This window comes from Sarcophilus harrisii, chromosome 2 (assembly GCF_902635505.1).
Source record: "Sarcophilus harrisii chromosome 2, mSarHar1.11, whole genome shotgun sequence".
Taxonomy (NCBI): domain Eukaryota; kingdom Metazoa; phylum Chordata; class Mammalia; order Dasyuromorphia; family Dasyuridae; genus Sarcophilus; species Sarcophilus harrisii.
The window spans coordinates 224,068,147-224,081,164 of record NC_045427.1 but is presented as its reverse complement, the minus strand read 5'-3'; the positions used below and the strand labels follow the sequence as shown (position 1 = coordinate 224,081,164).

Sequence of the window (13,018 nt, the reverse complement as noted above, 5' to 3'; positions counted from 1 at the left end):
TAAATTAGGAAGGTGGAAGTCATTACATGATGTCTGGTCCAGAGCAGGAGAGGGAGGCAAGTCAGAAGATGAATAAAATGGGGTGCAGGGTTTGTTCTTCTGAATTGATAGAAATGGTGGGAACCAGGTATATGAGGAAGGGAGAGAGGAGTTTTGATGAATGTGGTCAACTGAAAGTAGCACTGAATTAGAAAGCAAAAGAGGTGCATTCAAAGTGACTTTTTTGTGGGTCTGTCTCATTTGGAGCAGATGGTTGAGGGTTGGGAGGAGAAATACACTTGGGGAAGAGTTGAGGTGAGCCTCTTTCCTTCTGAATTAGATTATTATCTGTAAAATGGAGATAGTCTGAGAGGGTCTCTAATAGTTTATCTAGTCTATATTCAAAGTCATTGTGAAAAAGAAAGAATGTTGAGAGATTTTAATCCTGCTTTTGATACTTAAGCAATCTAGTTACTAACTTATCTAGCCTCAGTTTTCTCATCTGTAAAGGGAGATAATGATAGCACCCATTTTATGAGGATTATGGATGTTTTCCAGATGTTAAATTGTTTTATAAATATACAAAGAGTAGGAGTAGCAGCAGTAATTGTAGCAGTAGTAGTTACTATTCTAAATCTTGTGATCTCATTAGCCTAGGGAAGTTAGACTTTGCTTTCCCTGGTTCCAGCACCATAGATCCCCTTTCCTTATTCTTTGGTTGAGCATAGTGAGGATTTAATGATTTAGTCCAATGGTGTCAAACTCAAATAGGAATGGAGTTCCTGCAGGTCACATATTGATATAGAAAACTACATAGGAATGTCATCTATTTTGTATCATATTTTTATTTATTTTGTTTCTTTTTTTTAGTTAATTTCTTTTTAATATACATTACTTTATGAATCATGTTGGTAGGGAAAAACCATGGGAGAAATAAAAAAAAAAAAAACCAGAAAAAAAAGAACATAGCATGTGTTGATTTACATTCAGTCTCCTTTGTTCTTTTTCTGGATGCAAATGACATTTTCTGTCCAAAATCTATTGGGATTGCTTTGGATCACTGAACCACTGAGAAGAACCAAGTCTTTTATAGTACATTCTTGCTTTTATCGTGTGCAATGTATTCCTGGTTCTGCTTGTTTTGCTCAGCATCAGTTCATGTAAATCTTTCCAAGCCTTTCTCAAATCAGCTTGTTCATCATTTTTTTATAGAACAATAATACTCCATTATATTCATATACCACAAGTTGTTCAGCTATTCCCCAATGGATGGGCATCTACTCATTTTCCAATTCTTTGCTACCACAAAAAAAGCTGCTACGAACATTTTTGCACATGTGAATATATTTCCCTCCTTTATGATTTCCTTGAGATACAGTTTGAGTAGTGGGTACTGGTGGGCTAAAAGGTATGCACAGTTTGATAGCTCTTTGGGCAATGAACAGCAATGTATTAGTGTTTCAATTTTCCCCATATCCCCTCCAACCTTTATCATTATCTTTTCCTGTCATCTTTGCCAATTGGAAGGTGTGAGATGGTACCTCAAGAGTTGTTTTAATTTGCACTTGTCCAATCAAGAGTGATTTACGGCATTTTTTTCATATATATATATATTATATAATATATATATATATATATATATGTCAACTATTGATGATTTTAATTTCATCATCTGAAAATTGCCCACATCCTTTGAACATTTTTCAATTGGGGAATGACTTGTATTCTTATAAATTTGGCCCAGTTCTTTATATATTTTATAAATAAGATCTTTATTGGAAACACTGGCTGATTTTTTTGTCCAGTTTTGTACTTTTAATCTTGTTTCTATTGGTTTTGTTTGTGCAAAGACATTTTAATTTAATGTAATCCAAATTGTCCATTTTGCCTTACATAATGTTCTCTACTTTTTTTTGGTCATAAATTTGTTCCTTCTCTAAAGATCTGATAGGTAAATTATCCCTTGCTTTCCTAATTTGTTTATGGCAACATCCTTTATGCCCAAATCATATACCCATACCTTATTTTGGTATGGGATGTGCGATGTATGTCGATGCCAAGTTTCTGACATATTATTTTCCAGTTTTCTCAGCAATTTTTGTCATAGTGAGCTCTTATTCCAGAAGCTTGAGTTTGGGAGTTTGTCAACTACTAGATTACTATAGCTCTTGATTATTGTGTAGTGTGTATTTAATCTGATCCACCACTCTATTTCTTAGTCAGTACCAAATGGTTTTGATGACTGCTGCTTTATAATATAATCTTAGGTTTGATACTGCTAAGCCACAATCCTTTGTATTTTTTCCCTTAATTTCCTTGGTATTTTTGACCTTTTGTTCTTCCAGATGAATTTTGTTATTTTTGCTAGTTCTATAAAATAATTTTTTGGAAATTTTATTGGTATGGCAGATCAATTTAGGCAGAATTGTCATTTTTTAAATATTGGCTTCACCTACCTATGAGCAATTGATATTTTTCCAGTTGTTTACATCTGACTTTGTTTGTGTGAGAAGTGTTTTGTAATTGTGTTTAGGTGGTTTTTGGGTTTGTCTTGGCAGGTAACCTCCAGGTATTTTATTTTGTCTATAGTAATTTTAAATGGAATTTCTCTTTCAGCAGCTCTTACTGGTGTGGGCTTTCTCAGTAATATATAGAAATGTTGATTTATTTTGCTTCCCAATTCATTTTAATCTGTAGCCTCCAGACTGTGTTTGACACCTGATTAAGGAGTAATATAGTTCTGTATTTATAATCAGGAAGGCTTAGTTCAAATCACAACTCCAGTATTTGTGAAAGTCACTTAGCTTCTCAGTACCTCAGTTTTCTCATCCATAAAAGTGAAGGTGGTTAGACTCTTGTGTCCTCTGAAGTCCACATTAGTTTTATATCTATAATCCTATGACTCTTTGGTCATATTAAACCACACCATTAGCCATTCTTCCCTCTTCTCTGCTATTCTTTTTATTCTTTTCTTTGAGAGGTATTGATTATTGGCTACCCTACTTTTGATTAAAAAATTCTTAATCTGGAATTTTCAGGGCATCGGTGAACTTGTCTCCCTAGTTCCCCACTCAGATTTATTTTTTAGTAATTTAGTAATTCTTGTGCAATTCCATGTCTTTTATTTTATTGATTCAAAAATATTTTCCAAAGGAGTCCTATGGAAACTTATGGTTTCATTATCTTGCCAAATGGGTTAGTGAGGAAAAAAAGGGTTAAGCATTCCTGCTTTGGAGAGTGGTGGTCTTTTTTTGAGTTACCTGTAGCTGCTTAAACTAGCTACATGCCTCCCTCCCACCAGCCCATACATCTTACACCAAGTGCCCTTTTCCCAAGCAGCTTGTGGAAATATGGGGGAAGGAAATATCTCATGCAGAGTATGGCCTCCATATGGATTTTATTGTTAAATTATAATCTGATGAGCACTTTCCAAAGTTTAAGAATGTTAGGTTCTAAGAACTTCAGAGCTGGGAGGGAGCTTGGCTCTGCCATTTGCTATCTGTGTGATTTGGGGTTGTAATTTAGCTTCTAGGGGTTCAGTTCTCATTTGCAAAATAAGAAGGTTGATTCAGTGTTGAAGTGCCCTTCAGCTTTAAATTCTGTGACCTGTGATCTCTGACCTATCTCTAGCTCAACCTCCTTGTTTTTTAGGAAAGTGAGAGCTACAGAAGAGAATAGACTTATTCATATTGTTGTTGTGTTAAAGCTCTGTTCATAGTTTCATTATGGTGTGGATTTAACTGTAGGTTCTTTATTGTTCTGTTTTGAGCATTCCAGCTCTCCAAAGAAAAAAGGTTTTATTTGTAGACCCTCTGATTCAAGCTAGAATAATTGTGGCTAGGGGTGACATAGCAAACTCACGAAACTTTTGAGGGACTGTGACCCCAATCAGTAGAAAGAGTTCCTGTGTGGCTGGATATTTTGATTATTAATATTACTTTTTGTCTGAATGAGTTAGAATTTTGGTATAATGTAATCTCTTTCTTTCTTCTTTAGTATCCTGGAACTGTCCCATATAAGGCAGATAGTCGTATGAGCTTTTTGTCAATCATATAGAGCCTATGGACCCCTTCACAGAATTACAAAGGAAACCATTGATGTTTCTGAAATAGTTATCAAAAAAACCCACCAAAATGTCTGTGGACTGTATGTATGGTAAAGGAGTTAGGTGGGCTTGGAGGGCTTGCTTGCTTGACTGAAAGGACGGTACTTCAGATAAGAAGAGAAAACAGTGAGCTACTAGTGGTTTAAATCTACACTTGAATTGTTACATCTCTGAGAATGTAAATGACTGCTAAGTTTCCTGCTAGGAGGGATTTGTTGTCCATGGCCCCTTCTGCTGGCTGGTTCTTGATTTCATTTGCCATGATCCTAAAGAAGAGATATGGATGAGGGATAGCTTTACTAACTCTTATAAATGGATACTTAAAGAAAAAAAAAGTGGAAAGAGCTTTTGATGGGGAAGAACTGATTTGTGATTTTAGTTCACAAATTAGACCAGATGGTTCCAACTGATCTTTTTGCCTCGAGTTTCTTCCCAAAGCTTAATTTATTTAATAGACGTCTCTCTTCTCTCTAGAACAAAAAACTCCTGCTTAGTTTTTAAATCCCTTCCCAATCTGTCCCCAACCATTCCTTTTGGCGTTGTACAATAATCTCCCTTCCACATTGCCTCCTCTGTTCTGGCCCAGGACTTCTCCTCATGGAGAAATGCCATGCTTCCCCCCATATCTGGTATGTATTCCTTCAACATCATATCATTTCTCTCCTTTTCTGTGTAGGTTTTACTAGTTGCAATTGCTGGTTTAACATGTATAATGTTCTTTTTTGTCTGCCCATTATAATTTAAGCTTCTTTTAAGTAGGGGTTGTTTTCTTTATTGATATACTATATAGGTCTTTTATTTGATTTTTTTTATCACTGGCATGATTTGCTTGTTTTGAGATGTGATTATGCTCATATATATGTCACATACACACATATGTAAGTACATATCCATATACATAAGGATATATACATATATAAGTATCATATATCTTGATTTTCATAGTTCTTTTGAATTTACTCCCATAATGTTAAGTATAGGAGTGAGACCAGTGGTTCCATATAACTCTAAATCATGTCACTATAAATTAGCTAACTAGACTGGACTCTGGACTTATGAAAACTGGGTATGAAAACTAGTTTCTGTGTGTTCTTCACTTTTTTGACCCTCTGTTTCTTCTGCAAAATGGGAAGACTGTATGTTGTACTGCTTTTTGCAGGGTTATTATGAAAAAAGCATTTTTTTATTTTTATGGAAATGGGAAATGATTTTTTCAGGGCCAAATCATAAAGTTGAGGAAGATAAGAATCACCCAAATCTCTAGGCTCATCTACCCTTCATTGGAAATGATAGCTAGTCCTCCCATTTTTATTGGTCACTTTATTTTATTTAATTTTTTTTTTACAATACATAGCTCAGGCATGTTAACTCATGAAAGCATTACAAGCTCTGACAAAGGAGTACAGCAGAGGCATTGTGTGATTGCCATTAGTATTGTAACCATTGTTCTTTTAAGAGTATAGAGGGTTCTCTTGATAATGGTATGGGAACTTTTTACTCAGGTATATCAAAATGCTTCTTTTCTAAAGAGAGAAATCTCCTGGTGAATATGACAAGCTTCTAAAAGCATTACACAAATAGGATTGCTGCTACTGCAGTATTGTCTTGACTAACCAGAACTCTGCTACTCAAAAATCTCCTTTTAATGGATTTTTAAAAGACAAATATTCTCCTTCCAGGAAAAAAAAAAAGGTCTATCAAAGAAAAGCCGCTGTCAGCAATTTATATTAAAAATAAAACAAAACAAAACAAAAGAAATCAATCAGGGAATTGAAAAACTCTACAATCTGAACCTCAAATCAGATGTTAGAAACAGAGGCTTTTAGAAGTCCAACTATCTCATTTTACAGAAAAAGAAGAGAAGCAATTCCAAGTGTGAAGCATTACTTTAATGGCAGAGCTTGGTCTAGAATTCAGATGTTATACCAGTACTCTCCTTGCCACATTCATCCTTATCCAACCTCATCTCATCCACCTTCTCCACTCTTCTTATCCAGTCATTGTGTATTAGGTGATAGGGATATAGTCAAAGAACTTTATTGGCAGCATGTTATTTTTTTTTTTTTTTGAGTTCTCTATCCCTTTATCCCTTCGTCCCTGAGATGGTAAGCAATCAGATATAGGGTACATATGTACAGTTATGTAAAACATTACAAATGTTTGGGTCTTTTGGCCCTCCTCCTCTTCTTCCCTTCCTATCTCCATCAGATTTTTGTATTTCATTTCAATTCAGTGTCTGCTACGTTCAATACCTTCTACTTCATGATAACTCTTAGAATATGAAATACGAAGACAATGGGAAAAGGGGATAGTCATTCAGTTCTGGGGGTGCTACTTGTTCTGGGATCTTGTTTAGGGATTATGCACTTTCTTAAGATTCTAGAATTTTTAGGAATTTAGAGATCATTTAATCAACAAGCATTTATTCAATTTTTACTATGTAAAAATAGTTGTGGGATAATCCCTATAGGTCCAAAGACAGAAAATGAAATAATTCTTATTCTGTGGAGCTTATTTTTTCTCTTAGGATACATCAGAAGCATAAACATGCAGAAAGAAATACATGCAGAGAGTTGCTAGGGAGGTAAGGCAGTAGGTATTTAGGAGTACTGGCAGAAGCATTATGTTTTATAGAAAATTAAGGATTTCTAACAGGGGAAATGAAAATTTGCATTCTAGGCCTGGTGGATGGTTACAGGATTTGGGAGACATGCTATGTATAAAGTACAGAGAGCTTTCAGGAGTGATGTGATTAGCTTTCCTTACCTGTGGCAGTGGATGTAGTGGATTAGAATGGAGAAGGAAGCAGAGAGATCCGTTAGGAGACCATTGCAGTAATTTCTGTGAGAGATGATGAGGTCCTGAGTTGACAAATGCTTGGCTGTATGATCCTAGGAAATGGTGTTACCCACATTGAGATAGCCTAGCTCCTCGTGTTATTCATGAGGAAATTGAGGTACAAGTTGCTCAAGGTCATTTAAAAAAATGGGCATCAAGTCATTCCCTAGGCCTGGCTCCTCAACTGGAGAAAGGGGAATAATCATATCTGACCTACCTCACTTATAGACCTCCTTATAGAATGAAATTATTTAGAGTTCTAATCCCCATCCTTTGTTTCCTATTAGTATGTGATGGTGTATTAAAGACAAATTAGACTGTGTCATCCAACGGTGGGGCTTCCTACCTAAGGACCACACCTTTGCTAGCATTATAATCATAAATTATATAAACTGATGTAGTCTGTCAGTCAGCAGGCATTTATTTATTGAAGTGTTCCAGTGAATTATTATATAGAAGACACTTTAGAGATCATGCAGTCCAGCCCCCTCGTTTTATACATGAATACGGCTGTACATTTTTAGTAAGTTTCCTAGGGAACAGAAGATTAGCCTAACTTCTCCTAGGGATAGTCTTCTGAGACTGGGGGCGTGGGAGAGAGCAGCCTTCTGTTTCTTCTTTTGTATCTTTATGGTCTACTCTTATTTTTGAGAGTATCCTTGTGTCTAGTAGAGGTGGTAGAGGTCCAGAGAAGACCATTACAGGGATGTATTCTTTGGCCTTCCTGGTCCTCTCTGCCTTCCTAGAAGCTGAAAGAAACTTTGGAGATCATGTAGTCCTTATTTCATAGATGAAATAAGGATGACTTGGAGACTCAATGAAGTGTCCAGTATGTGGATGACAGAACCTAGAACTAAACTGTAGCCTCCCACTCCTACCCCCATCCGCATCTTGATACTCTTTCTTTATCACAAAAGCCCAAATGGTAGTCTGGAGTTCTGGCTAGAACCAAGAGAATAGTATGAAAATGTTAGAATTGTTGGTAGTTTAGGGATATGGGATGTGATTGTATGTGTGCACAAAATTAAGAAGGTAAATAGTAATGATAGGAGCTATGATGAAGTGTTGAAAGGATTAGGGATGTGAATGGATGAAGATTGTTAAGTATTGGATCAGTGTGTGTCTGTGTACAAATTCATAAATATCTATATCTATATATATATATATACATACACATATGTACACAAACACATACACACATATACATACAGATTTACTGGTTATATTGAGAGAAAATAAGCTTCTATATTTATTTATTTATTTTTAAAATTATAGCTTTTTATTGACAGAACATATGCCTGGGTAATTTTTTTTTTTTTTTAACAACATTGTCCCTTGCACTCACTTCTGTTCCGACTTTTCCCTTCCTTCCCTCCACCCTCTCCCCTAGATGGCAGGCAATTTCATACATGTTAAATAAGTTAAAGTATATCTTAGATACAATATATGTGTGCAGAACTGTACAGTTCTCTTGTTGCATAAGAAAAATTGGATTCAGAAGGTAAAAATAACCTGGGAAGAAAAACAAAAATACAAGTAGTCCACATTCATTTCCCAGTGTTCTTTCTCTGGGTGTAGCTGATTCTGTCCATCATTGATCAATTGGAACTGAATTAGATTTTCTCTTTGTCAAAGATATCTACTTCCATCAGAATTGATCATCATACAGTATTGTTGCCATGTACAATGATCTCCTGGTTCTACTTATTTCACTCAGCATCGGTTCATGTACGTCTCTCCAAGCCTCTCTGTATTCATCCTGCTGGTCATTTCTTACAGAACAATAATATTCCATAACATTCATATACCACAATTTGCTCAGCCATTCTTCAAATGATGGGCATCCACTCAGTTTCCAGTTTCTGGCCACTACAAAGAGGGCTGCCACAAACATTCTTGCACATACAGGTCCCTTTCCCTTCTTTAGTATCTCTTTGGGATATAAGCCCAGTAGAAACAAAGGGTATGCACAGTTTGATAACTTTTTGAGCATAGTTCCAAATACCTCTCCACAATGTTTGGATCTGTTCACAATTCCACCAACAATGCATCCACCAGTTGTCCTCTATCCCCTCCAACATTCATCATTATTTTTTCCTGTCATCTTAGCCAATCTGACAGGTATGTAGTGGTATCTCAGAGTTGTCTTAATTTGCAATTCTCTGATCAATAGTGATTTGGAATACCCTTTAATATGAGTAGAAATAGTTCAATTTCATCATCTGAAAATTGTCTGTTCATATCCTTTGACCATTTATCAATTGTAGAATGGCTTGATTTCTTATTAGAGTCATACACACACACTCATACACACACACTCTAATATGATAGTACAAATACAAAATGAGCCCCTGTTCTCTAGGACCTTCTATTCTATTGGAATGGTCACATTTGGAGGTATGGTATGGCCAGATAGTACATAACTATAGTTGGGTGGTGAATGGCCAGTGTTGGAACCTGGGTTCTTAACTTAGGCACTTTTCTATCAAATTTGGGGTTAAAAAATGCTTTAGAAGTATGGTGGAAGGAGAGCATGTCTACTGATGGCTGTGACCATCTTGACCATGATGGAAGCATGATTGAGGCTTATATTTTGGGAGCCTGATCTGTGGCTAAAGGGGTTAGAACTGAGGGGAATTTGATTTTTTTCTTTCAATTCAGATCTTCCACAAATATTTTCTGTCCTTATATGTCATGCTTCATGTTTTTTTCATTTTAATATCACTTACTTTCTAAATTTCATCTCTTATCTGTTCTAAATTTCTCCTCTCCTTATCTGTTCAGCTGCCAAGTTTTGCTGTTTCTACCTTCACAATATCTCTTGTATGTGACCCTGTTCTCTCTGATGTTACCATCACCCTGGTCTAAGCTCATCTCATTGCGGGGTCCCATGCCCAGTGGGCATGTGTATTCTGTTATCTATTAATTATTATATTGTTAATTATCTGTTTTAATTTGATCTTTCATCCTGACCATGTCATAGCTTGAATTCAACCAACTCTCCCCCCACAGCCCCATAATAGCAGCTAAAAGCCCTTTGTGACCTGGCCTCCAACTCTCCCCCCCCACCAGAATTGTGTTCTAATACTGCTCTCCTCTTCTTGCTTCTGGTACTCGATGTCCCCTGAGCATCTCTGGGCATTTTCCTTCCTTTTGCCCGGGATTCTCTGCTCACTCATCACTGCTTCTTTGCTTCCTTCTGCACCTTCCACAAGAACTCTGTCTGCAAACCTGCTCATGAGCTCCTTGGGAGCAGGGATTATCTTCATATTCTTTGTATCCCCATCACTTTGCATAGTGTTTGGTACACAATAGGTGCTCTATAAATGCTTGTGGACTGACTGATTGACTTTGTGCCAGGTCTCAAGCTGGGCATGGAGCGGGATGCCTATGTCATGATTGCTGAGAAGGGAGAGAAGCTTTACCACATGATGATGAGTAAGAAGGTTAACCTCATCAAGGACCGGAGGAGGAAGCTGAGCACTGTCCCCAAGTGCTTCCTTGGCAAGTAAGTCCCCAGCCCCCTGCCTTGTCTCTCCTGACCCCATGCTCTTGTAATCTTCTCTGCTCTGGCAGGTATGTCCCTTAAAGAGCTGGCATCTTCATAGAGCTTTCTCCAGAGGGTTTTTCCCTTAGGATTTGGGACAGACATAATCTGGTCTTGTCCAAAATGAAGGGGGCAATTAATGGCAGAACCTAGATTCAAACCTTGTAACACATTTAATGCTTTTTCTTCTGTATCATGCTTCCTTTCATGAAACATATTCACCCTTCACATGCTGTGTCTAGGCAGGGGTTAGTGAAAGAAGTCTTGCCTTGAGAATGGAGAGACCCAGGTCAGTTTATTCATCTTAGGGTTGAGCTTTTTAAGACCCTAATGTTTTATGATTTTACTATAGCCTTAAGTTAAAAGCTTCTTTAAGGCATGTTAAGATAATGGTGTTTAGACAGGCTGGTTGAAAATGTGATTTTTGTTTCCTGAGTACCTGCTGGGGTATTCCTCACAGGTTAACATGATCACCCGGGCTCTCTTCTTTCCCAGGGAAATTCTTAAAACATCATGGAACAGTTTCAGCGTCTCTTCTGAGACCTCAGAGGTCATGGAATCATTTTCCTGAGAAATCGAAAGGGGTCATTTAGCTTCCTTAAGACCCCTTAGTTTGGCAGACTCCCTGCCTTGCCAATAGCTCATTCCACTTTGAGGAAGTTTTTCCTTATTCATCACTTGACTCATCAAATAAATGCCTGTTTCTGAGTCTGGGCTGAAGTGCTTGTCACAAGGTCAGACAGAAACATAGGCCATGTGATGGACTGCCCAGTGCTGGGCTCATTCAGCCGGTGGTGGTGAAGTGCTCCCCTCCACCCTCCGCTGGACCTGGAGCCTGGGAATGATCCCAGACCTTGGCAAAGAATGGGGCAGTATGGGGGCAGCTGTCTCCGGTTCCCTTATGTGGGTGAGAAACATCTGTTGTTATCCGTAGCTGAATGCAAAAAATCTCTCTTTCCTCTGTTTTCTTGGACTTTAATAAACTACTGGGGGCACGGAGGCTGGGCGTGGGCAGGAAACTCTAGAGCAGTTTGTGTCCCCCATGGGGCTCCTCCCCAGGAACAGAGTAATTTTTACTTTTCTCCCCACTCTCCCCCCAAGGTCTAGTCTGTCCCTCAAACACACGCACCTACCTACAGATGGATGAGTCAGACGTTCTGCCTGAGCAAAACATCGAAAGGCTAAAAATATTTCCAGCCCCAGTGGAGGGAGCCTGGAATGCTGTTCTTGATAGGCAGCAAATCCTTTCTGATTTGGCAGCAGTGGCCAGACTTTATTGGACCCAGATTTTTTTGGAGACTGTTCGGCTCTTAGCTATTCCTTTTGTTCTTCGTCCCAAGAGTAACAGATTTCTGATGTAAGCCCTGAGTAAGCTCATAGACGGGTTGGGGCCTGGGGAGTCCTCGTAGGGGCCCCATCCCACCCAAAAGATTGACAGTAATTGTGGAGATGAAGCATCTCCTCAAGGAAATCATCTCTATTTCTTGGCTCAGCCAGCTCTTGGTCCTTCCTAGAATCATTCCCGTAGATTCAGTGCAAATCATTCTTTCTCTTCAACTAGTGATTTTGAGATTCTGAAATCTTGGAATTGGAGACTCATAGAATCGTAGACTCATTGAATTGTAGGCTTATACAGCGAAGTATAGTATATCAAGTTTGGAGTTTGAATTTATGGTTTTAAATCCCCCCTTTGTGACCTCAAGTAAAACACTTAATCTCTGGATTTCAGTAAAATGAGGGAGTTGGATTGGATAGCCCTTTCAACTTTTGATTGATGTGATCTGTGATCTCCAAGTTTCTTTCCAGCTTTAAATCTCTGATCCTGTAACCATGACTTCATTATAAAATCTCAGTCTTTTAAAACCCCCGAGTCCTAGAATCTTAAGAGTTAGGACCTTAGAAATAACCTTAGTCTAACCTTATCTCCAGGAATCCCTGCAAGACCCACCTTCTCTTAGGAAGTCTTCCTGAATAATCTTGGCCTGTTACTCCTGCCGAGTTATACTTAATTCCATGTTCCCTTCATTTTTTGCTGACTCACACCTACTTATATGTTGTGTGTGTGTGTGTGTGTGTGTGTGTGTGTGTGTGTGTGTGTGAAATAAAAACATTTTTAGGGACTTTGTTAACAAATCGGAAGGACAAATCCTGCCACAGACATTTAGCAGCCATTTGATCTTGGCAGAATCAAATATCTGTAAATCATTCATAATATTTTACATGATATTCATAGTATCTACTTTTCAAAGGTTTGTGGTGAGGATCAGATAGCACAGTTTATAAAGTGTTTTGTTGTTCCTCAAATGCTAGTTCTTATTACTTTAGTACTTAATACTATTTCTCTTATGAGGTGTTGACTCATCATCATAGAATGTGTTGGAGCAGAGAGCGATTTTAGAATGTAGGATGTCAGAGAAGAAAGGCACCCACAGTGAGGAATGTCCTTGGTCAGATCAGTCAGTGAGTCTGTTTCAGAGCTGAGACAAGCTCAGGACTGCCAGGGGGTAAGACAAAAGCTCTTGGCCCATTAATGAATCAATGACTTGTAT

General features: G+C 37.9%; 1 protein-coding gene across 1 annotated transcript in view; it reads left to right on the top strand.

The window, feature by feature from the left end:
• PREX1 (phosphatidylinositol-3,4,5-trisphosphate dependent Rac exchange factor 1) overlaps positions 1-13,018 on the top strand; it is a 204,638-nt gene that overhangs the window by 124,599 nt on the left and 67,021 nt on the right. The window contains exon 10 of the mRNA XM_012539711.3: positions 10,283-10,430. Within this exon, the coding sequence (XP_012395165.2) occupies positions 10,283-10,430 (148 nt within the window). The remainder of the gene's footprint in view (positions 1-10,282; positions 10,431-13,018) is intronic.